General features: G+C 53.3%; 2 protein-coding genes across 2 annotated transcripts in view; one reads left to right on the top strand and one right to left on the bottom strand.

The window, feature by feature from the left end:
• The window catches only part of Tmprss4 (transmembrane serine protease 4), a 28,975-nt gene extending 17,823 nt beyond the window's left edge, over positions 1-11,152 (top strand). The window contains exons 6-13 of the mRNA XM_090319801.1: positions 2,270-2,371; positions 3,362-3,402; positions 4,655-4,814; positions 5,837-6,003; positions 7,628-7,726; positions 7,905-8,047; positions 9,962-10,111; positions 10,609-11,152. Coding sequence (XP_090175927.1) covers positions 2,270-2,371; positions 3,362-3,402; positions 4,655-4,814; positions 5,837-6,003; positions 7,628-7,726; positions 7,905-8,047; positions 9,962-10,111; positions 10,609-10,620 — 874 coding nt within the window. The 3' untranslated portion in view covers positions 10,621-11,152. The remainder of the gene's footprint in view (positions 1-2,269; positions 2,372-3,361; positions 3,403-4,654; positions 4,815-5,836; positions 6,004-7,627; positions 7,727-7,904; positions 8,048-9,961; positions 10,112-10,608) is intronic.
• A 2,417-nt stretch (positions 11,153-13,569) lies between these two features.
• Positions 13,570-25,896, bottom strand: Scn4b (sodium voltage-gated channel beta subunit 4). The gene is made up of 5 exons (XM_090319411.1): positions 25,796-25,896; positions 19,189-19,364; positions 18,028-18,256; positions 17,365-17,494; positions 13,570-15,987 (listed from the first exon to the last, which is right to left on the bottom strand). The coding sequence occupies exons 1-5, from the start codon at positions 25,854-25,856 to the stop codon at positions 15,894-15,896; spliced, it is 690 nt and encodes a 229-aa protein (XP_090175537.1). The 5' UTR covers positions 25,857-25,896; the 3' UTR covers positions 13,570-15,893.
• Between the last annotated feature and the right edge of the window lie 1,832 nt (positions 25,897-27,728).

The following is a 27,728-nucleotide window of genomic DNA, read 5'->3' as shown; positions in this document are numbered from 1 at the left end:
AAGTTATAGAGACTCAATAAACCACAGGCGGTGGTATACACCTGTCACCCTTGCTACATAGGGGCCATAGGTAGTTCTGAGGCTAGCCCTGGGTAAAGCCCTTACTTGAAAAATAACTGAAAAAGAGCTGGGGCATGGCTCAAGTGGAAAAGGACCTGCCTAATATGTGCTAGGCCCTGAGTTCAAAAGAAACCAAGTGTTAATTGTGGGAAACAATGCCAACCTCAAATAAGGGTGATAATAAAGATGTGTGCTGGCCCCTAGACCCCCCCACACACACAGTCCAGCCCCTCTGACATGCTCTCCTCTACCCTCACTCCATCCTGGCCCAGACTAGATATAGAGCAGCCCGATTTTACTTCCCATTGGTAGAACCGTCGGCAATGAGCCTGATATCATCCGAGCCCAGCTCTCAGCAAATTGCAAATGCAGTTCCAAATCTGGAGTGGGTGGAAGATATATAATTATAAGAAGGGTAATTAGCATGATCTGTATTTATATTCATTTGATCTTGGCAGGAAACCAAAAGCGTAGTTATTATTACCTCTCTGTTACAAGTAGGCTCAGAGAAAGTTCCTAAGTTGCTAAGGTAGAAAGAAGCCGTGAGGTAGAGAGCTAAGAGGAAAGCTTAGCCTAGGCTTAGAACCTTGGTCTCTGTCTCTGTCCATTTGGGTAATTCTCTCTAATACAGGGATTAATCTATAAAGAAGGGAACATGAGCACTCTGAGAACCTGCCTGGAGAAGGTGGGACAGAACCTGTAATTTCTGCTGCAGGGTGGGATAACCTCTCCCTGGTGGGCCCTAAAATCCTTCAGGAATCAAGGAAACTGGGGTCAGAGCGGAGGTAGAAATGAGCTGCACCAGGCAGACATCACCAGCCAATCACAGAACCCTCCTGCAGGGATCCCTTAACAACCTCAAAGTTCTGCTCTAGGCAGCCACTGCAAATGGATCACAAATCTGATCTGCTCCAGGCTGCTCTTCATCCTCAGGGGAAGGGGAGAGGGGCAACTCCCAGAGCCTTCTGGACAAGGCCTCAGCAAGTGGAGCAGAAGGGCACCCCAACACCTGCTGCCCTGCCCTCCAGCTGCCCTATCCCTGCATAACTACTGCCAGCCCCTCCTCCCTCTGCAGTCCAGCAACTGCAGCCTCAGCTGGACCCAGCACTGCATAGCAGCCGAAGCTGGGATATGAGCCAGGTGCCTCCTGTAATCTCCACCCTTCCGAGATCACAGAGGCCCCGAACCCCCTGGCTCCTTGTGCCCTGCAGAAGCAAAGTTTATTAGAATTATTCAAAATTCCAATAGGTTAGCATGGGAGAGCAGAGGTTAGCTTTCCTGGGAGTGTCCATACTGCTTCTCCTCAGGGACCTACTCCTCCGCTCAGTTCTTTCTCTCCTCCTCCTGGCCCTCAGGCCCTTTTTGCCCCAGGAATCCCGGGCAGCCATGATCCCAAAGGAAAATGGAGGCTCACTCAATCCCAGAGGAGGGCGACCTGCCCAAGGTCACTGCCAGTAGAAGGACTCAGGTCCCCAGGGCTCTTTAAACAGATACTCCAAGTACTTGTGTCCACCCAAGGAGCTCCCGTGTTCCTCCTGAGTGTGTGTCACTCAACCGGGGCCAGGGATTGGCCCTGCAGATCTTGTTCCTACAGGATGAGGTGGGGAAGAAGAGGAGCTGGAAGGGGCAGATCCAATAAAGGAATAGTCATAAAGACCGGAGTAATCAGGGAAGGCTTCCAGGAGGAAGGAAAACAACTCCTGGGTTTGAAAGAAAACAGATTGGCAAAAGGAAAGAGGACAGCGGACCAAGTTAGCAACCCATTTGTGTGGACTTGTCTGAAGACAGGTCCAGTCCTGTCCTGTCTCCCAGGGGCCACTACAAGCCAGCTGCCTCTGCTGTAGAGCTGGTTATCTGCATCCCAGTTATTCACCTGGGAGCTTCTGTCTCTTCACCCCCATGAGGGACCAGAGGAGAATTCTGGGGCATAGAGCTGATGTCAGGGAAAAGGGCCTCGATTTCTCCAGAACTCCAGGTTCTAGAACTGAGACTTGTTGCCAAGGCCTGAGTCCTAGATTGCCAAGGGAATATCCCTTATCCTATAGCAAAACAGGCACTGCCCTCTGACCAAGACCCTCTCGGCTCCCCTGCCTCCCCACCCCCTCCCCTTCTCAGCCATCATCTCCTGGGAGTAGGGCCCCCCCCACACACACACACACCAACTTGTTCCAGCCTCCACCCCAACTCCCCCATTCTCTCTCCACCACAGCCAACCGACTTTCAGAGCAGTGGAGATCAGGCCAGACCAGAACTTGACAGTTCTTCAAGTCACAGAAAACAAGCAGGAGCTTCAGGCTCAGAACGCAAGTAGGTAAGTGAGAGGACATCTGCTGTCTCACAAAGGCTCACTGACGGCTGGGGGCTTCTGGGTTGTGCCCAAAGCAAGAGGAATGCAAGCTGTACAACAGGAAGAACTAAAGCTAGGGCTCTACCATTTGAACCACAGCTCCATTGCCAGTGTGTGTACGTGTGTGTGTGTGTGTGTGTGTGTGTGAGACTCAGTTCAAACCATGATCCTCAGATCTCAGCCTGTCTCCTGGATAGCTAGCTTTACAGACATAAGCCATGACACCCAGCAGTTTCTATTGACCTTGGTCTTAATACCATGGCTAGCTGGACGAGTGTGCTATCCTACCCAAAGGCAGGGACTCATGAATAACACAACCTTTCTGACAACTTGCAGAGTAAAGCCAAGTGCGTCTATGCTACTCCTTTAGATTCTCAATAGGCAAGACTCTCAAAGTCACTGTGTCCTTGACCATCATTTACCCAAGTAGTCTCAGCCACACTAGGACTACCCACGTCCATTCCCCAGGGAGAAGGACTCCTGCCTCAGAGCAGGGCAGCTAAAGGAAACCTGTCACACTGCAGCAAAGAGGCGCTGTGATGCTGGCTTCTTAGCATTCAGAGGTGGCTGAGGGCTGCCTACACAATGCAGTAAATTTTGAAAAAGGCAGGGCTGATGGGAGAATGATTGCCTAAAATTCCAGCAAAATCCTACTCTCCTTGAATTTGGAAAGGCCACAGTGTAGGAGACTCTGCCTTGGCTTCTGCTCTTTTCCTTCTCCAGCTATGGGAAGGACTCTGGAATGGACAGGAACCAGCCCATAGTAGGTGCTCAACCAGGGGGCTGAATCAACATGAATTGCACCAGATGTTGCTACTGTCTCTATGTAGGCCTCAGGATGCAGATCTCTCAGGCATTGGGAGGGGACTTAAATTAGTAGGGCCTGAGGCCTCTGCCCCAGCCCCCCAGCCAAGGGAGAAGCAGAACCTACAAGGCCCTGGGTTTCTCTTCCAGACCCTGTGTCTCAGGCTCCCTGGTTTCTCTGCAATGCCTGGGTGAGTACACTTTATTTCTGAGGATCTGGGGCATGGTTCAGCCCTAAGTGGGGAGATTTTCATCTTCCAGACTCCACACTTCCCCCTTGTTTGGCCCTTGGACTTGTAGATCAATATTCTTTCCAGAGGTTGATAGTTCTACTTCCTTCTACCATCTGCTCGCAGCCCATGAATTGAGTGTATTTGTTTTCATTACTGTAACAAGTTAACTTTACTGGGGCAAGTTAACCTTACAAAGAAAAGAAGCTGAATTAGCTTAGTGGAGAGGCTGAAGAATCAAGATCAGGCAGCTCCATTGATTTGGCCTCTGTTCAGGGCCTAATGGAGACTAGTGAACTACAGCAGAGACAAGAGCAAGAGTAAAAGATCACAGGAAGACACAGGAAGCCAGAGAGCAACCCCAGGCTCCACCTCTGCCTTGAAACAAGCCCCTGTCACAAGGCCTCAGAGGTCCCATAAGACCACCTTAGCCCTTCAGTGACCTAAGAGCCACCAGGCCCCACCTCTGGGTGTTCTCAAGCTCAGTACACAGATCATTGCCAGAGCCACATGTAGGTCCACTGACCAGACAGAAGGCTACGGGACACGGGTACCACTCTACCTTGCCAACAAAGGGGCTTTGAGTGCCACACAGGAAGAAAGGTTTCACATAAGATGGTATTCAGAAGGCCCCTCCCCAGCTCTGGGCAGGCAAGCGGGAGCACGTGGCATCCTCTCCTCCAGGAAGCACTGCTGGGAGGGGAGAAGGAGGGCTGGGGAGGTGGGACTGGAGGTATAAAGAGTTCAATGGTCAAGGAGAACAAGGTAGCCAATCAGGAGCCTCCCTTAGCAGGAAGAAGTAACTTGGGGTGGGGAGGTCCAGTTTCTAGAACTTCCTTCCCACTTCCCGGTGCCAAAGTGGCTTGTAGGCGTCTGTTTACTGTCACTCAGTGGGAGCAGCTGAGGACACTTCACCCAGGCAGGGCTTTGGTAATTCTGCAGGTTAGCAGGTCATAAATTCCTAGCACATAGACACACACGTGCTTGAAATCCTGAGCACACCAGAGCAAAGCTGGACAGTGTGATCTGAGGGAAAGCCCGGGGTCCCGACACTGGGTATCTCCCCAGGAAGAAATCAGAATTGGCCAGGGCCTCTCCACCGGGCCCACACCTGGCCTAACGGCCCTGCTGAGGAGAGACGTTGGGCTCTAGGAGAGGGCAGCCCTCTCCCAACAGCCTTACCTCCGTCCTCCCTTCCTCCTTCGGAGTCCAGCCTGCGGGAGGAGTCTGAAGAGTCCAAGGGTGGTTGGTGGGGAAGAGGCCTCCGTGGAGTCGTGGCCTTGGCAGGTGAGCATCCAGTACAATCACCAACACATCTGTGGCGGGAGCATCCTGGACCCCCACTGGATCCTCACAGCGGCCCACTGCTTCAGGTAGGACCTGCAGGGAGGCCTGGGGGAGAGGGAGGGGGTGCCTGGGTGGAAGCGGGAAACAGAGGCCAAGGAAGGGCTCAGTTTCTGGTGCCAACCACTGCCAGAATGAGACACAGGGGTCTGAGCAGCAAGTGCTGGTCACCAAATTTGACCTCCCAATATCTCCACCTCACCTCTGGTTTATTCACTCCACCAAGCTTTTCTTACATGCTGGCCTGTCTTCCTGGAAATGATCCCAGGGCCCTGAGTTCCCACCATTCCCTTATTCCCTGCAGAACTGGGTAGAGAGTTCCTTTCAGTCCTGCAGATCGATGCCTGATCAGATCACTGAGAAGAGCTTCACACAGGCCTTCTCCATTTTCACTCATTCATTCATTCATTCACTCATTCATTCATTCGTGTGCCTTCTCATGACCACTGCCAGGAACAAGAACAAAGCTGTATCCAGATTCTACAGCTGAGTGGTCTGCCAGCCGCCCCCCCCTTAAGATGCTCTGGGCATCTTCACCTTGCTCAAGCTCTGCCAGACCAAGACATCTTCTCCTGAAAAAGCCAATGTCAAGTTCACTAAGAAAGAAAAGAAATTGGTTCCTCCCCCTCTTTTTTTTGGTGTGTGCCAAAGTGGGACTTGAATTTAGTACCTATGTGCTGTCCCTTAGCTTTTCCACTCAAGGCAGGTGTTCTGCCACTTGAGACACTGCTCCATTCCTGGCTTTTTGCTAGTTAATTGGAGATAAGAGTCTCAAGGACTTTTCTGCCTAGGCTGTCTTTGAACCATAATTCCTGGGTAGCTAGGATCACAGGTATGAGCCAGGCTTAGATTTCCTTTGAGAGTCTGTCTTTGGGACTATGATTTTTCTGGCTTCCTTCTTTGCTATCTCTACCCCCAAGTTCTTAGCACCTCCTGAGGCAACAGTACCCCACTTTCTCCCACCCCAAATCCCTGGCTCCTAAGGACATGGCCCTTTGGCAAAGCTTCCTCCTGCTTGGCTCTGGCCTGAATCCACCATCTCTGCTCCCAGGAAGTATCTGGATGTGCCCAACTGGAAGGTGAGAGCCAGCTCAGATCAGCTAGGCGGTTCCCCATCCCTGCCTGTGGATAAGATCTTCGTCACTGAGCACAACCCCTTGTACCCCAAGGAGAAGGACATTGCACTGGTAAAGCTGCAGAACCCGCTCCCATTCTCCGGTGAGACTCCTGGGGAAAGAGACCAGGGGGCTCCTACCTCATCCCGCCTCCAGCTGGCTAAGTGACCCTGAACCCCTTATATCCCTTCTCAAGACCTCAGCCTACTTGTTTGGTGCCAACTAACGAATGAGCCCAGTGTCATGGGCCCCTTCCAGCTGCCAGCTAACCCCACATGCCATCCTCCTGAAAACCCTTCTAAGACCTGATCCGCAAGTGAGGACCAGAGACTAACTCTGTCTTGGAATGATAAAGAGCCTTGTGAAGATGGCCCAGTTCATTCCCCAGCCCTGATCAAGGCCCAGCAGACTCAACCCTTGTACAGGGGCTTGGTTTCTTCCAGGGCGGGGAACTCTGTTTCTAAGGCAGCCCATAGACTCTTTTGAATAACGCTGTTAGATGTCCCCGGTTTATGTTCAGTAATGTTTACGTAAAGCCTTTCCAACAGAGTTCCAGGGGATCCTTTAGGGGGAAGAGCACTACTATCAAATAAGAGAACGCAGTTTCCTTCTTGAAACCAATAATCTATTGAGGATAACAGAATGTTTAAAAGAAGCTGTTTTCTAAACTTATCTGATCACAAAATCCTTTTATTTTTCATGCCACATCTATTTGCATCCCACAAAAGATATGGCATAAAGATGCAGGCAGGACCTTCTCATTCCTTAGCGGCTGCCATCCTAACCCTACTTCTGACTCTTGTTTTAAGGTGTGGTGAGGTGGAAGTCACTGAGACAGCGATTTTTTTTTTAATTTTTTGGTCGGTTGTAGGGCTTGAACTCTGGGCCTGGGCATTGTCCCTGAGCTCTTCAGCTCAAGACTACCACCCTACCCCTTGAGCCACAGCACCACTTCAGGTTTTTCTAGTGGTTAATTGGAAATAAGAGTCTCGTGGTCTTTAGTGCCCAAGCTGGCTTTGAACCAAGATCCTCAGATCTCAGTCTCCTGAATAGCTAGAACTACAGGCATGAGCCATGGTGACCAACTGAAACAGCAATCTTAGAAGCATGTATTCCTCACAGTCCTTGCCTCACACAGGGCCACATGGAATCACTGGCTCAAGAGGGAGGGGACACAGAGCCCAGGGTTCTGCCTTGAGGCAGGCTGGACAGTTTGAGCAGGTTTAGGACCGCAAAGTGTGAAGTTGGTCTCAAGTTGTCTAATAATTGCTCCTCGGGTAATTTAGGACAGGGAATAAATTTTAGCTTGGTGTGTGAGAGCTAGCTAAAGAAGTCGGTCGAGGTAAGACATTGTTATTATCATTGTTAATTATCTCTAGGAATTAACTAACCTGGTCGCTCCTAGGCCAGCAAGATCCCCAACATTTCAAGGCATTATAAAACACTGACAATAAAATACTAATCACTAGCTGGGTGTGGTGGCTCACGCCTGGAATCCTAGCTACTCAGGAGGCTGAATCAAGGTTCAAAGCCAATTAACTCTTATCTCCAATTAACTTCCAGAAAAGGAAAAGTGGGGTAGGGTGGTAGCCTTGAGCTGAAGAGCTCAGGGACAACACACAGGCAGAGATCAAGCCCCACGACCCCCCCCACACACACACAAACTAATCCCTAACACAAGACCTTCTCTCTCCCTCTACCCCTACCTCCCGCTCTGCTCCTGACAGCCACAGTCAGGCCCATCTGCTTGCCCTTCTTTGATGAGGAGCTCCCTCCAGCCACCCCCCTCTGGGTCATCGGATGGGGCTTTACAGAGCAGAATGGAGGTAAGTCCTGGACTCAGGACAACAGGATGCCCCTGTATGAGGGAGAAGCTCCCAAAGGTGATGGGAAGACAGGTGACCCAAAGTTCAAAGGCAGCCAAGAAGAGTTTGGTGGCCCAGAGAATTTAACCTGAGGAGGCTAGAGGCAGGAATGAGAGTGGCTATGTTTCCATCCTCTCAGGAAAGTTGTCTGACATGCTACTGCAGGCGATGGTGCAGGTGATTGACAGCACTCGGTGCAATGCTGAGGACGCCTACCAGGGGGAAGTGAGTGAGAAGATGCTGTGTGCGGGCATCCCAGAAGGTGGCGTGGACACCTGCCAGGTGGGCCCCCGAGAATCATGGGAAACTCTTCTGACAGGGATGTAGGTCCTAGAGAGATGTGAAAACCTGGAGATTGGCTGCCTCACATGAAAGCCATGGTGGGCACTGTAGGATGAAGGAAGACAGGGAAGGGAAGAAGGAAGAGTCAGATAAAGATATAAAAATGGTCTGGGCACAAGTGGCTCATGCCTGTAATCCTAGCCATTCAGAAGGGAGGCAAACATCCGAGGATCCTGATTCAAAGCCAGCCTGATCAGAAAAGTCCACTAGATTCCATCTCCAAAACAACTAGTAAAAACAAAACTGGACCGGAGGTGTGATTCAAGTTGTTGTACGCCAGCTGAGCCAGCAAGCTGATCAAGTATAAGACCCTGAGTTCAAGCCCTGTTTTGATACAAAACAAAAAGATATTTTAAAAAATGAATTGCTGGGGCCGGGAGTTTGGCCTAGTGGTTAAAGTGCTTGCCTAGCATGCACGGAGACCCTGGTTCGATTCCTTGGTACCACATATATAGAAAAAAAGTCGGAAGTGGTGCTGAGGCTCAAGTGGTAGAGTTCTAGCCTTGAGAAAGTCCAAGGACAGTGCTCAGACCCTGAGCTCAAGCCCAGGACTGGCAAAAAAAAAATGAATTGCTTCTCAGCCTTTTGGCTGAGATCAACTGAAGAATGAGTAGTAGATAGATGGGCTAATGAGAACATGGATGGGTTGATGGATGGCTGGATCAATTGATCAATTGATAGAACAATTGATGAATGGATCAATCAGTGGACCAATGGACCAGTGGATGTATCAGTGTTGGATAGTGGAGGGATTGACGGGTGGATCTACACAAGCAGAAAGATTATACGTGTCCACTTCACATACAAAAATAACACAACTCACCTTCTCCTCCCACCTTTATCATTTCTCCCCTCCCTCAGCATCCACAGGACTATGATCCCCTTCCAGACAGGTTTGCCAGGTCTCTCATCCCTGTGATTATCCCTAAGCTGCTGTCCTGCATGAGAAGAAAAATCTCACGCTAGATGAGCCCTGGCACTTTGTCATAGGACTGCTCGGTGGTCTGTGTGCATTCCTCCACCCCAGGCCTCCGGGGAGTCTGTAGAACCCTTTGTTAGAAGATTCTCCTTCTCCTTCTCCTTCTCCTTCTCCTTCTCCTTCTCCTTCTTCTGTTGCTGCTGCTGCTTCTTGCTTGAACTCAGAGCCTGGGTGGTATATCTGAGCTCTTTTTTGTGCAAGACTAGCACTCTCCCTCTTTGAGCCACAGCTTCCAGTTTCCGAGTGGCTAACTGGAGATAAGAGTCTCATGGATTTTTCTTGCCTGGGCTGGCAAGATCTTCAGATCTCAGCCTCAGCTAGGATTCCAGGTGTGAACCACCAGTGCCCCAGCTTGTTTGAAGATTCCTAACCCTACTCCCCCACTTCCAACCCTTATTCAAGAAGAGGGTGCTCCAACAGTCATTTTTTATGATTATTGAGTTCAGAGAGAAAGTAATAAAGGCACCCAATAAGTGCACTTTTCAATGATAATGTTCTCTTCTTTTGGGTTTTTTCTGGTTTTGCTTTTTGTTTAGTGACTCTCATCCCATATGATTCTCAACTTTCTGAGTACAAGGATCTTTTTTCCCAAATATCTGAATTGCCTAGAACTGTTACTGGCACAAAGTAGTCATTCTGCTGAGCTGTTACATAGACTTAGGGACTGAGAATAGGCTACCAGCACCTGCTCTTCTTGACCATAGATGGACCCCTTGGCCCCAGGGAGAAAAAGTGTTGAACAAAGTAAGAAGGAAGGTGAAGGAAGGCAAAACTGCTGGTAACAGGAGCAAGTGGGCCTGTTCCAGTTCAGACAGAAGAGGGATGACCCTGCCCCACCTCCCCTTCCCAGCAGCGCTTGTTCTGGCTTCTCACAGGGTGACAGCGGTGGGCCCTTGATGTACCATTCTGACCAGTGGCAGGTGGTGGGCATTGTAAGCTGGGGCTATGGCTGTGGGGGTCCCAGCACCCCAGGAGTATACACCAAAGTCACAGCCTATCTTGACTGGATCTACACCATTCGGAAGGTGAGTGTTTGTCCTTCACCCACCCCCCTCCCTCCTTCCCTCCCTCCACCAGAAGGGAACAAACCACCCTTTGCTTCCATTTCAGTGGTTTTGACTGCCCTGTACATCCCAATTCATTTTCCCTCACAGAAAGCCAACAGTCTGAGATTCCTTCATGAAGGCCAAATTTAACTTAGGATAGAGACTTCTGTTAAATGCACAGAGGCTTAGGATATATAACAGCGAGCTTAGCATTCTCACTTTTCTATCACAATGAGACTGTAGGATTCCTTCAGAGAGAAGCTTATGATAAGAAAGGGTAGAAAGGATGCTAAGACTTCCCTGCCCCTGGAAGAGTTGGGGGGAAGGAGAGGGAGAGAGGGAGAGAAAGGCAGAGAGAAAGAAAAGCATACGGAGAGGACCTCCTCAAATGAAGATAATTTTCCTCTTGTTACTACTTGATCCAGTTGCAAATCAACAGACTTTATCTCCATTGTTGTTGTTTTTTTTAATTCCAGTCTGAGATGTAAAGCTGCTGAGCATCTTCAGTATTGAGGTGCTTTCCCCCCCAACCTGCCCTGCTCACCCAGGATGCCCAGAAGTCAGACACAGAGCCAGAGCCCTTACGGGGCACACCTCTTGCATGTTGGAAAGCCCAGCATGTCTTGGAGCAGTGAAGGACGGCTGTTCCTGTGAGAGGACTCCAGAGCCCAGAGGCTCCCTGCAGAAGGCAGCTGTGTGGACTCAGCCACTCCCAGGCCCCCCAAACCCCAGGGAGACAGCCTACCACACAGAAGCAACCTGTGCACCCCCATGGCAGGCCAAGAAGGAACACTTCCTCTCTACTGAATGGACCTCAGCTACTCTTCAGGGGAACCCAGGTGACCAGTAGCTGAGTGAAAGAGGAAAGAGCCTAACCAGCCCGCTCCCTTACCCATTCCTAAGCCCACTGGAACAAGCAACCAATTGCAGTGGAAACTTCCTAACTCCATCTCTGTAGCTGCTACTGTACCCACCATTTTACCATGGGCTTTCTGGATGTCAACAGTCCACAAGAATTTGAATCTCGGGGCCGGGAGTTTGGCCTAGTGGTTAAAGTGCTTGCCTAGCATGGGTGAAGACCCAGGTTCGATTCCTTGGTACCACATACATACCAAAAAAAAGGCTGGAAGTGGTGCTGAGGCTCAAGTGGTAGAGCTCTAGCCTTGAGAAAGTCCAAGGACAGTGCTCAGGCCCTGAGCTCAAGCCCAGGACTGGCAAAAAAAAAAAAAAAAGAATTTGAATCTCTACTTCCTCACCAGCACTTGACTCGCTGTTAAAAATGTGTTTGAGCAATCAGAAAATAGAAAAGAGAGAGTCCAAGTAAAACCCAATAGCATTCTTAGAAGTAAAAACTGTAACTGTGAAAGTGAAAAATGGAGTTGATGGTATAAATATCATCTAAGACACAGATTAAGAGAAAAGAAATGACTTAGGCACCAATGTCTCATGCCCGTCATCCCAGCTACTCCGGAAGCTAAAATATGAAGATCAGGATTCAAAGCCAGTCCCACCAGAAAGATCCGCAAGACTCCAACAATAACTACCCAAAATCAGCCTTGAGGTATGGTTCAAATGGTAAAGTGCCACTTGAGCAAGTGCAAGGAGGCCCTGAGTTCAAAAACTAAGAATACTGGCAAAAGAGAGAAAAGAAGTGAACTGTAAGATAGCACTTATCTTATAGCAGAAAGAGATAAGAATAGATAGAATATGAAAAGCTAGCCAGGAAGAATAGCTGCTAGAGCAGTCAGGCCTAACATAGCCCACTGTTGGGTATGGCGGGCCTTTAAGAGGAGGGCTCTCATGGAGGTAGAGTGAGGCCCTCCTGAAAGCACTCAGCCTTTCATGGATGTCACTGACTCCTACCTCAAGAGAAGTTCTTTAGGTAAAACCAGCACCTCCCATGCTCTGGCCATCGCGGTCCCATCCACCAGCAGGCCCTTGCCAGAGCCAGCAGGCAGATGCCATGCATTGAGGGCCCCTGCACTATCAACAGCATAAAACCCTTGTCCGTGTAAAGTCCTCCATCTTGGGGATTTTGTTATAACATGAAACAATCTAATACATCCACATACCTGTCAGAGGATAATTAGGTTGTTTCTGGGATTGAGTGACAAAAAAAATTAATCTAAAAACATCTCTGTGTAGTTATTTTGGGGTTTTTTGGGGGGGTGGAGTGCAGAACTGGAGCTTGAGCTCAGAACTATAACCTTATGTGCTGCTTTCCCCTCCCCCGCTGAACTTCCACACTCTGGAACCAAGTTTCTGCCACCACCCACGGGGCCATCCCAGCTCACTCTGCTGGGCTTGCTGGAGCCTTTGATGACAGCTGGCCCGCCACTGAGCAGTAGCCGCTATGTTCTTCGGCTGCCTTGGGGTAGAAAACATGGCTGTGCCTTGCCTTTGGCCCTTCCTCCCCAGCCTTCTCTAGGCCTCCTCTTCCTCCACCCAGACTCCAGAGCTCAGCACTCAGGATTCCCCCTCTCCCACCTCTAGATAAGTCCACCTGCCCAGACCCTAAACTGCTCCCCATTAGCCCCAAATGGAAATGCAAAAACCTCACAACTTATTAAAAATAGTGTTTATTTCATCCAAAGCAAAGCTAAGTACAATTCTATAATGCAAATTGTTTGTAGAAGCAGAACAGTCTGATCGTATTCCTTCTGTGCTTGAACGGGGAGTCAATGGGGGGGGGTGCACACCAGTACGCCTCCCAGTACCCCCCCCGAACTGTCACGTGTCCTTAGATCTATAGTTAAATAGGAAAGTTGACTATGGGAACTGTCTTCCCAGCCAGAGGAATAAACCATGCATAACATAGTCAGAAGCACTGCAGATCACATGGCTGTGCGGGGGGGGGGGGGGGGGGAGGCGGGTCAGGACTCCGACCTGGGGTGGAGTGCAGCAAGCTGTAAGAGGTCCCCTAGAACCCCACACCCTCCACCCCTCCGCTGGCAGCTGTCTTATCACAGACAGATGGAGTGACAGACAGACAGACCGACAGACAGGAGCATGGCTGGCTCCGTCTCTTATTCTTCCTCAGTTTCCCACTCAAGCTAGGGAAGATGACATCTGCAGAAAAAATCTGGGAAAGCCTGCACCCCATTTGCCCTTCTCTCAGCCACACAATTTCACCCTGGCTGCTCTCTGCCCAGTCCCGGGGAATCGAGGGCCGCCACTGCACAGGGCCTGTCTGAGGTCAAGGGTGAGACGCTCTGAACTTCCTCTCCGGACGTCACAGTCAGCAGGCATTTGCAGTGCACCTGACGGAAGGCCAGCATCACCCTTGTCAGCTCCTGGTCCTGGAGACGCCAGAGGAGACTGCCACGCACTGGGTGCTCTGCTTGGGAAAACAGCACTGCCCCTTTATAGACAGCGGCAAATCTGGGACGATGATTCTCCACGGGCACAACGCTGGTTCTGGGATATGTATATGCAAAGACCATACCTCACACCCTTAGTGCCCACCCACTAAATGCTAGGAGTGTCCCAGACATTCAAACCACCAAAAATATCCCCTCCCTCACCCCCAGTTCCAATCCCCTCTGCTGAAGAAAGAAGAAAAAATGCTATGGACAAGAAAGCCTCCACTGGAGTTGATGGGGCTAAGATTACAAGGGCTGAAGAGTTCCAAAGAGGAAGAGTGGGGAGGGAGGGAGAAACAAAGAGAAAGAAAGAGACAGAGACAGACAGACAATGTATGCAGGAATGGGTCACAAGATGGACTTGGAGCAATCTCTCCATTTATAAAACCTGCTTCCCGGATGCCTATTCCTAGCCAAAACATTTTATTAAAACCCAAACTCAGCGAGCCTCACCATAGACCTGTGAGGTAGGTAAGTTATGACACCCCATTAGAAACGACTGGTGGCAGGGGTTTGGGGAGCTGCAGGAGCTGCCTGCATACCAGCCGTAGATCAGGAGACAGAGAGGACCCCAAATCCTCTGCCTCTCCCCATGCTAGTGCAGGAAAAGGAGAAGACAGCAGCTGTCTGTGCATGAAGGCAGCTGGAAGTTTCCTGAATGTCTGGAGACTCTGGTCTGGCTGCTCTCAAAACCAAGGAGATCTGAACTTGAGTCCACCAGAGGTTCTGGGTGGAGAAAGATGGGTGGGGGGCAGGTCAGAGAGGACTTGGCAGCCACAGGCAGCCAGTGGGTACCACTGTTCCTCAGTTTCCCTCCAGCTGTCATCACGCGAGGCTTGTGGCAGAGCCCGTGGCAGTACTCACCTAGAAAAGAGCTGCTTCTAAGACCCTGAGTACAAGGTCAGAAAACCAGTAGAGGAGAGGAGGGAGGGAGCAGATGGGGGGGACAGCCCTCACACTTCCTGGTCCTCCCCGCTGGGACCCTGCACTCAGAGCCACCACCACAATAGCTCACTGTTGGGGTTCTTGATAGGACCACCCCACATGTGTTTCCACGCCCCAGAGGCACTGCCAACATGCCTCAAGCCCCATGGCCTCTTCTACAATGTGAATGACCACAAACTGTACAGTTAGGTCAGGGCGGGGTGGGGGGGTGAAAGAGGAGCGGGTAAAAGCTAGGACTTGGGGAGCTAAGGCACAGTCTAGCCCCACAATCAAGAGGTGTGCAAACCAGAAGAAAAGAGGAGCCAGTCTCCCTCTGCCCTTCCTTAGTCCTGGGCTGGGAAAAGAGGAGGCCTAACTGAGCAGGACGCAGCTGGGAAACCCAGGGGCTCTTCCATCTCAAGAAGAGGGTCCCTGTGGGGAAGACAAACCCAGGGGTATGGAATGAGCAGCCCTGGGGACAGGTGAGGGGTGATGGAGGGACAGGAGGTTGGGGGAAGCCACCATTGGAGCAAGGTGCCACCCCTGTTTCCAGATGAGCTGGCTCAGCAGTGCCTTGGTGGCCATGAGCCTCCAATGCCAGGAACAGCGTGGAGGGCTCAGGCACACATCTCAATGGCCCAGTGACCCAGGATGGTGGCCCGACCACCTGTGAAGGCCGATTCCCCAAGGAGCAAGGCCATGAAAAGTGAGTCACCCTCCAGTGCTCCAGGAAAGCTGAGCATAACCCCAAGGGCCGAGGGCAAGACTGGGTGGGCCAGGACCCTTCCAGACCAGAGCAGCCAGGCCTGGGCTTGGGAAGGTTAGAAGCTCCGAGCAGGGCTTGGGGCAGGACGCTGGGACAAGAGCTACATCCTGCCACGGGAAGGAAGGGAAGCTCCCACAGGGAAGGGAGCCTTGAAAGAGCTGGTATCCCCCAAAACCTAGTTTTCCCCTGATAGCTCCCCACCCCTGACACCGCCAGCCCACCCTGTTCCTCCCGAGTCCTCCACTGCCTTCCACCATTAAACGTGTCTGCAGTCCACACGAGGCTCTTTCTTCAAGCCATCCTCAAGGTCCAGCTTTTGAGAGAGTCCTCACTGATCGCCCAGGTCCCAGTTGGTGAGAAATAAAAAACTTAAAGTCAGGAGGAAAACCAAGGTCCTGGTCACTCAGGTAGGAGACCCCATCTTCCCGGGTGCTGGGGACCAGCCCCTCACACCATAAGCCCCTCCTTTCCCTTGCTTCAGCCTTCTGCAGGCCCCCTCCACTGGCCAGCCCTTGTCCCTGGAAAGCTGGGGAAGGGGCGAGGAAGCCGGGACAAGCAAGGAAGGACCCCTGTTCCTTCCTGCCCAGGAAGACTACAGTTTGAGCCAAGCAGCAGATAGATCAGGCACGTGGGTTCTCCTGACGGGGCTCGAGCATCACCATGGCCCTCGGAAAGTGGGGCTCCCCGCGCTGCGGGCCCAGGCAGGGCCTCACACTTTTGTAGGTGGCTTCTCCTCTGCCTTGGAGCCCGGCAGCCCGTTCTCACTGTTGTCGTTCCCAGAGGAGCTCACGAGACACTCCTTCCTGCAGAGGGGGACAGGCGACAAGGTGAGGAGAGGAAGGGGTGAACAGGGGAGGGGAGCTGTGCCCGCCCTGCGCCCAGCCCTAAGAGCCCAGGCTTCTGAGAGCTAAGAGAGCTCAAGGCTAAGTCATCTCGGCTCTCTGGGGCCTCTACTTCCTCGTGCCAGCTATCATGAACACATCTTCCTCTCAGGAGCAGGGCGCTTGGAAGGGTGAGAGTGGCCTAATACACTTGACTCCTCCTGATGGAGGCCAGCGAGGGCCCCGCACCGTGTCCAGGGGTCACATCCAGGCTGTGCCACCAGGCTGGGGAACGATTCCTCCCATCCACAGGGCCCACCAGCCCCTCCCTCCCAGAGCTCTGGGGGCAGGAGAGGGGGTGCAGGGAGGAGGACAAGCAGTAGGTCCAACCTCAAGGCTCTCAGGCAGAGGGTGGTGGGACGGGGCAGGAGCAGAGGACTCGTGCACAGTCATGTTGGACAGCACCTCCCAGGAGCCAACCCCAACTTCCCAAATGTTGGGTAGGCTCCAACATCAGCCTGCCACCCCCCTCTCATGGCAGCGCCCAGGTGGAAAGGCATCACCCGTGTCTCTGGTGCCAGGCACCAGGCGCTCATGCCTGTAATCCTAGCTACTCAGCAGGCTAAGATCTGAGGATCATGGTTCGAAGCCAGCCTGGGCAAGAAAGTCTGTAAGACTTTTATCTCCACTAAATCCCCAAACAAGCCAGAAATAGAGCTGTGGCTCAAGTGGTAGAATGCTAGCCTTGGGCAAAAGAAGCTTAGGAATCGTGCCCTGAGTTCAAGTACCAGGAAGAGTGCAAAAAAAAAGCCGCAAGAAGAGGAAGCGTGCACGGTTGACATTTGTGAGGTGACTCCAGTAGATGGAGCCCATAGCTGGGCTTCACGGCTCAAGTCTGTCATCCTAGCTGCTTGGATGCTGGAGACTGGCAAGCTTGCAAGACTCCATCCCAACCCACGGCTAGACACAGTGACCCACAATGCCAGTCTCAGAGACACAGGAAAGCCCACAGCCCAGACACAAAGCGACACTGTTCTTCAACCCCTGCAAACCCAGCGCCAGTGGCTCACGCCTGTCATCCTCACTACTGCAGAGGCTGAGCCTGGAGGGATAAATCTCAAAGCCAGCCCTGGGCAAAAAAAAATCCACCAGAATCCATCCAAAAATAGCCAGCAAAAAGCAGAGCTGGAGATGTGGCCCAAACTAGCAAGTATAAGGCTCTATGTTCAAACCCTAGTTCTACAACAAGGAAAAAAAAAACCCAATAAGCTGATAGTGGAGGAAGCTGACAGGGACAGAGGAAGGCAGAACCCCGGGCGCAGGGGACTGGAGGCGCGGGAGGGCAGCACGGTGACTCACTTCTTCTCCTGGGTCTTCTTGATGATGAAGGTGATGAGCTTCTTCAACAGCAGAATGAAGATCAGGAGGCCGATAACCCCGCCCACCACGGCCAGGATGATAAGCGTCACCGTATTGTCCACCACCTCCACTGGCCCGCCAGGGAAGGGAGGGGAAGAGGACAGGACAGTCACCGGCAGCCAGCTCCAGGCCACCAGGCCTACAGATGCCGGCAAAGCTTCATCCCCCGCTCCTGCAAACCCACATGCAAGCTCGGGAATAACAGAACAGGAGCCCAGAGCACCAGCCTGGAGTCACAGACAGGCCCTCAAATTGCCCTGTGAGCATTTACTGCAGCTTTCTAGACAAAACAAACAAACAAAACCCCTCTGGACTTCCTGTCTTGCCTTCTTCACCACCTTCACCCAGCCAGCTCTCTCTCCGTGGCCATCCTGCAAACACCAGCTTCCTTCCCTGCTTTATTTTTTTTGCCAGCACCCCATGTTGGCACACCGTACAATCCCTTGGCTTAATGATGTCGCCCAGTCATCAGGATTGCAGGCGTGAGGCACCGGCGCCTGCCCAGCATAGTCCATTTCTCCATTTCACCGGAACCCAGAGGCGGGCACCCACTCCCTTCCCACTGCCTTCCCACTCCCGGTCCCCGGCCTGCCTGCTGCATACGTTTGTCAACGACTTGGAGGAAGATGGTGGCGTTGTGCTCCAGGCCCTTCTCCTTGGGGTTCTTCACGTGGCAGGTGTATTTGCCGGTGTCGCTGAAACCCAGGTTGCTCAGCTCAATGGAAATGTTGTTCATCTTGTTCTTGGTGCTGCCAACCAGAGTGAGGCGGGCATCGTCTTTAAATCTCACCCTGGGGTCAGACTTCTCGTTCTTCACAATCCCGTCTATGAGCTGAGACAGGGGAATCAGTGGGCAAGGGTCATGACTCCTCCAGCCCCGCCCCTTCCTCCCAGCCCCCACCCTCACCAGGTCCAGGTAGAGCCCGCCGTGGTTGCATGGAGCATCTCTCTCTTCTGCCAGCTCTCCCCGTAAACCCGAATTTCACTTGTGTCAGGGGAAATCTAACTCCTTTTATTAAGGCATCTGTGGATTGCAACATCATTCTTTCTGCTCTCTTCATGAAAGCTCTGCTACACAATACTTCCTAGAGGCCATTCGCTTTCTCTCTGCAGTACCCACGCTCCCTCACAGGGAGGACAGTGCCAAAGTTCCGTCCCTCAGCATCCTCTGAGGCCAGCACCTAATTCTACTCAGCACTTGACGCTTGTGGTGGCTTGGGGTTAGTCTGTGGGTGGCCGCCTTGCAGAGAACTCTGTAAACACCCCCCTTCCACCCTCCCCCCCCCGCACTGCCCCTCCCCAGCTCTCCCCTTCCTCCTAAGCCCAGCCTGCAGCACTTCTTCTTTTGAACCTCTCTCGTTCTCTCTCTAAGCCTCTTTAAGGACCTCACATTTGCTAGACAAGCACTCTACCACTTAAGCCACACCGCCAAGCACCTTTTTGCTTGTTTTTGTTTGTTAGGTATAACCTGGAAGATTTGCCCTGGCCAGCCAGAGACCACAATCCTCTGGTTCCCAAGGAGCTGGGATTACAGGTTCCTCACCATGCCTGGCTGTGAAACTAGCCATCCAAACTCCAGGCTTTCCTTAAAGCCAGACAGAGGACCCCCAAATCCTGGCCAGTAACTCCCACTTAGGGTCTGTCTGGAAGGAATATGGGGAGGAAAGGAAACAAAAGGTGGATTCTGGCTATTGTGGCAAGGAGGGCATCTTGGATGGGTGGGGCCCAGGGTGGGCCCGAGGCGAGACCTCTGGGGGGACTTACCATCTTGTACGTGTCACTGTGGTTGTAAGTCCACCAGAAGTGGAGGTCCTCGAAGCCGAAGCAACTGGAGAAGGTGCAGGGCAGCAGTACCTCGGAGCTGTTGACCGCATAGATGGTGGTGGCCTTCCCCACAGACACCTCCAGTGGCAGGGTTGTGGGGAGCATCAGGACAAGACCTGTGAGGGCCAGCCTCCCTTAGTAGAACCCCACACGGGAGAACTGGAAGTCTACGCTCAGGCAGGGCCCAGTGGCTCTGCTGGGCAGGAAGGCCTCCGTCCCCTTCAGTGTCCTCTCGGTGGGCAGCTCTCTCGCTCTCGCTCTCTCTCTCTCTCTCTCTCTCTCTCTCTCTCTCTCTCTCTCTCTCTCTCTCTCACCACCTGGGCACTCAACCCCTCCACCCCTATCCCCAGTTTTTTTTCCCCCTCTATTTTGCCTTTTTCCTGGGAAAGGACTGCATTCTGGGCGCTTCGTGGCCCTTGCGGCACCCTGTGTGACCACCAGGGGTCGCCCGAGTCCACAAAAGGAGGCCCTGGGCATTGTGTTGGCAATGTACCCACCTGTCCACTCACCTGGGGCACAGCCCCACCCCATCTGAGCAGTACAGGAAGGGTCCCCTTCTCCGTGTATAAGCACTTGCCCTGGACTGTGCGAGTTCCCAAAGTTTTACAGAATTGGAAGAGGGAGGGGACGTGGGGTGGGTCCCTAAGTTAAAAGATGCGAAGAGCCATGCCTTGTCCCCTGGCCTCTCCTCACTCAGCCCTACCCGGGGAGGGGAAGAAGGGGGCAAAGGGACACCAGCACTAGGGAGAAGCCAGCCAGGCAAGCATAAAGGAGAAAGTAGGGGGCTGTAAAGGAACCCACGCAAGGCAGTGGTGGCCAGCAGCTCACCGTCCCCTCCTGGCCTCTGGGGCTCCAGCCTCTCACCCTCACTCCCCGCAGGGGGCATCATTACAGTGCATCCCTGGGCCTTGGCTCCACTCCCCCAGGTCCTCCTGCATCCTTGAAATGGCATCTGGGCCCCATCCACCAGGCCCTGCACAGTCTTCCAGGAAAGCCCACTTGCCTCAAGGTCATTGAAGAAAAGAGGGTCCGATTGTACCTTTCACTTCTTGCATCTAGGGGAAATAACCTACTCCCAAAGAAGGCTCTGTGCCGTCTAACTTAACTCCCTCGTGGCGTGTAGAAAACTAGTTTCCTCTTGTTTTGCCCGCAGGAGACAATGGTGATGCAGTTGCTTCCACACAAGGCGCTCTGAACTCCAGAGACGGAGCGCCAAGGAACGTAGGCAGCCTGGTTCTCTTCTCAAGGGCTACTGGGCTTCCTCCCCTCACCCCGCCCCTTTCTTCTAGCATCCCCATCCTCTACCATCACCACCCCACTCAGAAATCACAGGAAGCATCAGTAAGAGCTGGCGTCTACTGAGCCTTGACCGTCTGCTCAGCATCGGTGTCCCATCTCACGCCTACCCTGTGAGTAGTGCCCTGTCACAGGTCCCCATTAGAGATGAGCCAACTGGGCTGAGAGGTTAGGGAAATCATCTGAAGTCAACGGAGAAGAGGTTCTGTGTCCCCTAGTCCTGAAGCAGAAATTCCCTCCTAAGTGATTCCGCTAGGTAGCTGAGTTCTAGCCACTTAGGAGACAGACCCGATAATCACAGTTCAAAGCTAGCCCAGGCAGGAAAGACTGTGATACTTTGATCTGTAATTAACAACCAAAAAAAGCCAGGTGTAGCTACAGCTCAAGTGGTAGAGTGGCAGCCTTGAGTAAAAATGCTCAAGGACAGTGCCCTGGCCCTAAATTCAAGCTCTAGTACTAGCAGGAGATTCCTTCAAGTCTCCTGGTCTTCCTCCTGCCTCTCCTCCTCAACTCTGACTCTCTCCAGAGGCCTGAAGGCAGAGTCAAAGGAGGGATTCCAGTCTCTAGTCTAGCGTGAGCACTGGAGGATGGTCTTGTGGGGGACCCCAGCTCTGCTTCTCACCCCTCCCAGAGCCCCACACACCAAGAATCAGGATGCAGGGCGGTGGATAGGGAGGCACATAAGGCAACTTCCTGGTAGCTACTGGGATCATTCAGGACTGCAAGGAGTCCAGCAGCTCCACAGCTCAGGAACTGGAGTCCTTGGGAAGATGTAAGAATTCAGATCAGGGCTAAATTCCCCCAGGGCGGGGGGGAAAGCCAGGCATGGTGGCACACATCTGTCACCAATCACAGCACTTGGAAAGTTGACGCAGGAGAGTCTCAAGTTCAAGGACAGCCTTGAGCTACTTAGCAAACCTTTGCCTCAAAAAAATTAGATAAAAATCCAGGCCAGGTGCTGGTGGCTCATACCTATAATCCTAGCTACTCGGGATGCTGAGATCTGAGAATCCTGGTTCTAAGCCAGCCTGGGCAAGAAAGTCCATGAAACCCATCTCTAACCACCAAAAGGCAGAAAACAGGGGTAGTAGCTCAAGTGATAAAGCACCAAATGAGGAAGAAAGCTAAGGGGCCTGAGTTCAAGCTTCAGTACTAATATATGTGCACGCACGCATACATACACACACACATATACTTCAAAAATCCAACCAAAACAAGATATAAAAGATGCTCATCAAAAAAGGAAATGCTTTTCACCACTTTACCCAGATAGAAACAAACAGAGAGCAAAGGAAGGGTCCAGAAGTGAGAACACTATTGCTTTAAAGTCCAGCTTACAGTGTGGTGTGTTGCATTTCTGTCTGATGTGGGTAACTTCGCTCTAATATACTCTGAAGGAAGCACTGCTATTTTCTCTGTAGCCTGGAGGGGATAAAGGGAAAGGCAGCAAAGGTTTGCACCGAGTCTGCCCTGCCTAAGTTAAGACATCGGACAGGATAGGCAAGCCTGGCTATTCTTCTGCCCATCCCACCTAGATAGGTGTCAGCTATGTAAGGGAGCACGGGACCCAGGAAAGCCTAAGGGCCTGCGTCCTGTGGCCTGGCTCCTTAGCTCTCACCTGTAAGGCTTTGCTTCAAGAAGAGAGAGCCCAAGCGTGGGATCCCCCCACCCCCAGGCTCTTCAGCAGGAGGCCATGACAGGAATGGACGAGTGAGAAGGCACCAGGCAGGCCCCACACTGCCTGCTGACCTTGACAAAGTCAGAAATGCTACATCGGCATGCATATTCCCAAATGGGTACCAGAATGGCTGAAAACTTTCCTGCCTCCCTCAGCTTGGTGGGAAGCCAAAAAAAAAAAATTGTAAAACCCAAAAAATGCTTCTGCCAGTGAGAAGAGAATAAGCTTTCAAATGGGGGAGGGGCAGGGCTGTCCCCTTCTAGGGCCTGGACGTAACCAGGACACTGCCAGCTTCCCTTAATGACCAGTGCCAGCCAGGAATGCCTCCAGGCCACTCACCCATTGATTGACACTTTCACCCTGTACCACAGCTTGCATCATTTCCAGGTTGACTGTTTCCCTAAGTGAAGGGCTTGCTTTGCTCTAAACTCCCCTCCTTAGGACAGCAATGTAGGTATGTGTATTTGGGAGTGGGGCCTCTAGATCCCATAGCCTTGCCAGCCTCTGCAACCATCTTTCTTGCCATCCTCAGAAGTCGCCAGCCTTCTGCCACCCTGCTAAGGATTTTGTCCAAGGTTAGATTCATTCCAGATTCTCGAGCAATATTTAAAAAGAAAAATTTTTAAGGAGGGGGAAAAAAAAGACGGTCAACACAGGCAACTGTTATTAAATATTCACAGCAGCAGGAATCCGACAGTAACTATCTTATATTCCAAGGTCAAGTCCAGGCAGGAAATATCCCTCCATCTTTCCCCACAACCAGTCTCATTTTCCAAGTAGAGGGAAGAATCAGGACAGGATGGTCCTAAACTCTAAGTTTAGCTCTCAGAGCTTCTGGCAGGGCAAGCAGGCAAATTCAGCTGAGACATTCTGGCCCCAGGGAATCAGAGAGGCTGGGAGCAAAAGCTGGGAGCCAGAAAGTGGGCCGAGAACAGCAGGACCTGCCCCCTCCTGGGATAGAAGCCCTGGGGGCTGTGGGAGGCAGGGTTGGGCCAAGCCGGGCTCCTGGGCCCACACACAAAAGGAAACATTGCAGCTTGCTCACCCTAGGCAACCTCCCGGCTTCCTGCCCACCCCCAGGAGATCTGCTGGGGTAGAAGCATGCCCCTGAGACGCTGCCCAGCAGACCCGGCTCTGCAAACAAGCCCAAACAATACGCCTGGCCCTCCTCTCCCAGGCTACTGAGTGCTGTGATGGCCAGGCCCGTCCACGGTCCATGTGGCTAAACCCAAGGCCCAGCCATGGCTAAAATGGTGTAGACCCCACCATCTGGAGTCAAGGACTCAGCCTCCTCTGTCCCCACAGGCCAGTCATCATTTCCAGGTCCAACCCACCATGGCCCTCCACTGCTCCTGTCCCCTCTCCTCTTCTTCAGGAACTCCTGATTCATTCACCCTGGCTGGTTGCTCCCACTGAGTGGAAGTGAACACCCTCTCCTTAATTGCACTCTCATTAAACAAGCCTTTAATAAATACACACCAAGGGAAAGCCAGTTGTGCAACACAACACCCTCACAAGTGATCATTAAACACAGATCACAGCAATTAAGCAAATCAGGGAACAAGGAAAGGGTGGGCAGGACAGATACACTGCCAGTTGCCTGCTTAACAAGGAACCCGCACAAACTTCCGATGCGGCTCTGGAAAGCGCTTCTGCAGTTCAGGAAAGAGGGTATCTTGGCTGGGTTATCCACAATCTCTATAGTCTCAGTCTATGAGACTAGGTTTGATATGGACGGTAAGGTAAGAGGATTCCTGAGGCCCAATCTCCCAGGCTGCAAAGACATCAGCTCTGCCCCCCAAAACTATCATCCATGTCATGTCCCACCAACTCTACTCATCCACCAGCCCTAAGAAAAGCTCTCTGACCCTTCCTCCTCACCAGACTTCTGGGCGCTTAGGAGGCAGAGCCTGGGAGACCTGGCTTCTGTCCTACTTGACCAGGCCCTGGGCAAGTCACCTCTGTCTGGACACACAGCCTCCTCATCCCCAGCATAGCTCTGTGACATGGTTTCCATAGTCCCTGCCCACCCTGTTCTCCCAGAGGGCAGCGTCAGCTAGTTGTACTGTCCTCTCCTGTCTCCTGTCAGACTGTCAGAAATGTCCTCTGTGTCCCAAGCTTGGAGCAATGCCTCTGGGAAGGTTCCACAAGTGGCTTCCTGCAAGGTCTACTGGGGGGAGGGAGAGGAGTCTGGATTTGCTGCATCCTCTCCTAGCCTGATCCAAGTGGGGCCCCACTACTTGATATGCCCAGAAGAACAGAAGTGGGGGTTCTCCTCCTGGAGTAACTATGAAGAGCCCCTGCTCTGCCATCTCCACCCAGCATCCAGGACCCTAATGGTTGCTCACAGAATTCTGGTGGCATGGATAATCTAAACCACCCAGGGCCTGGCATTTCATCTCATCTCAGCGCACCCTGTAGAGTGGGCAGATTTCCCTGTGACTCAGTGACCTCCTTGACCCTTGCTATGGCCACAGTGGGGAGCAATGGTGATGGAAGAGGAGCAGTGCGGAGTGGTTCTGTGAACACCCCACAAAGAGGCTTCCTCAGAGTGCCACTTCTCCAGGGTCACTGTGAATTACACATCACACGTGTCTTCCATCTACCTGCTGGAATGTCAATAGGCTCAGGACAGACATGCTATGCCCCTACCCCCACCCAGCACAGGTCAGCTCACAGCCGCTGCCCGGACAGGCCCAGGGCTCCTGCATTCAACACAGAGCCCACTACCATGTGCCTGACCAGCCAAGGTTGATGCCCAAAGCCAAATCTAACCGACATCAACCAGAAGCAGCACAGGTGCCAGTGATGGAGTCCGCTTACCGTGAAGTCCGGCTGTGATTTATGAGGAGATTGTATTCTGGACTACTAAAATATTATTCCCTAATCTCTTGACACTCAGAACTACAGTGGTCACATAAATAGATATTAGTACGATTGCGCTCTCCCCTCTGGGAGCTCTTAGACATGGCCTTTCTGTTCTACCAGTCACCCCCAAAATGAAGAGCCAAGAGCAGGTCCTCCATTCAGAGCTCTCTGCAGAGACAAGGTCTTCAAGCCCTCCAAGCCCTTCCAGTATTCTGCAGGGAGGGCAGAAGATGCGGGTGGGAGGTAAAGGGGGGAGGCCACGAGGAAAGAGGAGTCTCCTACCTGCCCCTCCCCAGATGTCCAGCAAACAAGCCAACAGCTCCAGACAGGAGTGGGAGACACCCTTCCCCCCCGACAATCCCACGTGCAGGCCACCCGGCACCCCTGCGCCCCAGGCGCGGCCCGCGCCGCACGCTGGAGCCCGGGAACTCTGCAGAACCCCGGCCGCAGCCGGGATCCGGCTCCCAGAGGCTGGAGCTGCAGGCGTCAGAGGCTGCAGAAAAACGCAACTCCGGGCGAGGCTGACGCCGGGGTCCCCGGAACACAGCCCCCCCGAGCTGGAAGTCCAGCGGCGGGCAGGCGGGGGCCCCGAGCCCGCGCCACGCTCTCGCCAGTCCCAGCCTCTCCCCAAAGCGCCCCTCGGCCCGCGCGCCCCCTGCTTTGGCGGCCGAGGGGCGCCGAGAGACCCAGCTGGGGCCGCCTTACCCAGGAGCCCAGTGCCCAGCCATCTCGCCAGCGCTCGGCCTCGGTCCCCGGCCCCGGACATGTCCAGCTCTCCGCCCGCGGTCGGGGAGCTCTGCGCCCCGGGAAAGTTCGCGGAGAGCGCGCGAGAGCGGGGGCGGGGGGCGGGGAGCGCGCGGGCCGGGCCGGCCTCCGGGAGGGGGCGGGGGACGCGGAGCCCCGCGCCGAGCGAGGCCGCGCCCGCCGGGGTCTGGAAGCGCTCCGAGCGCAGGAGGGGCGGCGGCCGCCGCGGAGCCCCCCGCGCCCGCACCCCGCGCGCTCGCCTCGTGGTCCGGGAGCCCCGGGATCGGGCCGGGCTCCCCGACCGCTCGGCACTGCAGCGCCGGCCCGCAGCGCCCCGTGCGCAGCGCCCCGTGCGCGGAGTGGGCGGGGTGCGGCCGCGCTGCCCGGGTCCGCCCGGAGGACGCGGGCAGGCCGAACTGCTCCGGCCCTTTGCGCCTCCACTTCCCGAGTCTTCCCAGATTTCTGGACCGTCTCCGTGGGAGTGGGGAGGAAGCTGGCCCGTGGCCCTCGCCCCACTCCACCCTCCCACAGCACCCCAACTTCTCATCCTCCCACCGCTCCCCACAGCCACTGTTCTCCAGAAGCTTCCTTAGAACCCTGTCCTCGGAGTCCCTCCGCCTCCCCCTGGGGACGCGGGTGCGGGAACCCGGGGTCACCCCTGCAGCCTCACTCCCAGCCACAGCCTGATCTGGTGGGCGCACTGCCACCCCACCCGAGCCCCCCACAACCCGCCTGCCCCCCAGATGGCTCCCTAAGACCCCAGCAGGCTGGCTATGTGCGAAAGGCGAATGTTCCCTGCGGAGTTTTGAGGAATTCTGTCGGTGGCTCGGCAGCTCTGCTGGGGAGGGGGCAGTGGGGGGGGTGAGCAGCCACACAGCCCTCTGCAGAAGCCTCTGGTCCTCCCCTGCCAGGTACCCCGTGAGTGAACACAGAGGCCACTGCTTAAAGTTGTCAATGCCCTCCCTGCCCCACTCCCCCCACAAGGGGCCTGAGCTCCTGGTTGCCAGACACTCACTCTCTGCTCCTCCGCCAACCTCCTCTGCACCCCCACTCACTCAGTCCCGGGGTTACAGAGTGCAGACCCCCTCCTCACCTTCTACACCGGTCCAGAAATCCAGGATGCTGGAAATCCCTACTCGGAGCATCCAGAGGTCTCTTCCCTAAGCCTGTGTGAAGTGGAGCACCCCAAGAATGCACCCAGAGGCCCAGGAGGTGGCCAAAGACACTTGTTTGCAGGTGGTAGACTCTGCTGGAGCACCCCAGGGCAGGCGCCTGGGGGAGAAAAGGGGATCTGGCCTTTCCGGACATCATAAAAGAAAATCAATCAAAGACAAGATAAAAGATACATTTTAACAACCTAGCCTGATTTAAAATTTAGGATCTGCACAGTTCATGTCCATTATTAATCTGGCTCCAGGCCTCAAAAACATCATCAGAGGCAGATGGACTTTGTAGATGGAATGAAATGACTATGTTTATAGAAGGTTTAGCAGAGTGCTAGGGACCAGGTAACTACTACACCGTTGACTTCATTTATTCCAATTTATTTTTGTGCTGGTCCTGGGGCTTGCATTTAAGGCTTGGACCACTGTCCCTTCGCTTTTCCATGGAGCCACACCTTCCATCTTTTTGCTGTTTAATTCGAGATTAGAGTCTCATCCACTGTCCCACCTGGGCTGGCTTTGAACCACGATCCTCAGGTCTTGGCCTTCTGAGAAGCTAGGATTGCAGATGTGAGCCACTAGCACACATTGTACATTAGAGCTCAAAGAGGCCCAAGGCCCATGGACCCAACACTGAAGCTATCTCCAGGCCTAAGGTTTGGCCTTTGCACTCCCCCCCCCCCAAGAACTCCCCACCCTTCACTCAAAGGGCCAGGCAGCCACACTGAAGT

This window comes from Megascapheus bottae, chromosome 27 (genome assembly GCF_031878675.1).
Source record: "Megascapheus bottae isolate mThoBot1 chromosome 27, mThoBot2.hap1, whole genome shotgun sequence".
NCBI lineage: Eukaryota > Metazoa > Chordata > Mammalia > Rodentia > Geomyidae > Megascapheus > Megascapheus bottae.
The sequence above is the reverse complement of the archived record's forward strand: the minus strand, read 5'-3'. Positions and strand labels throughout refer to the sequence as shown.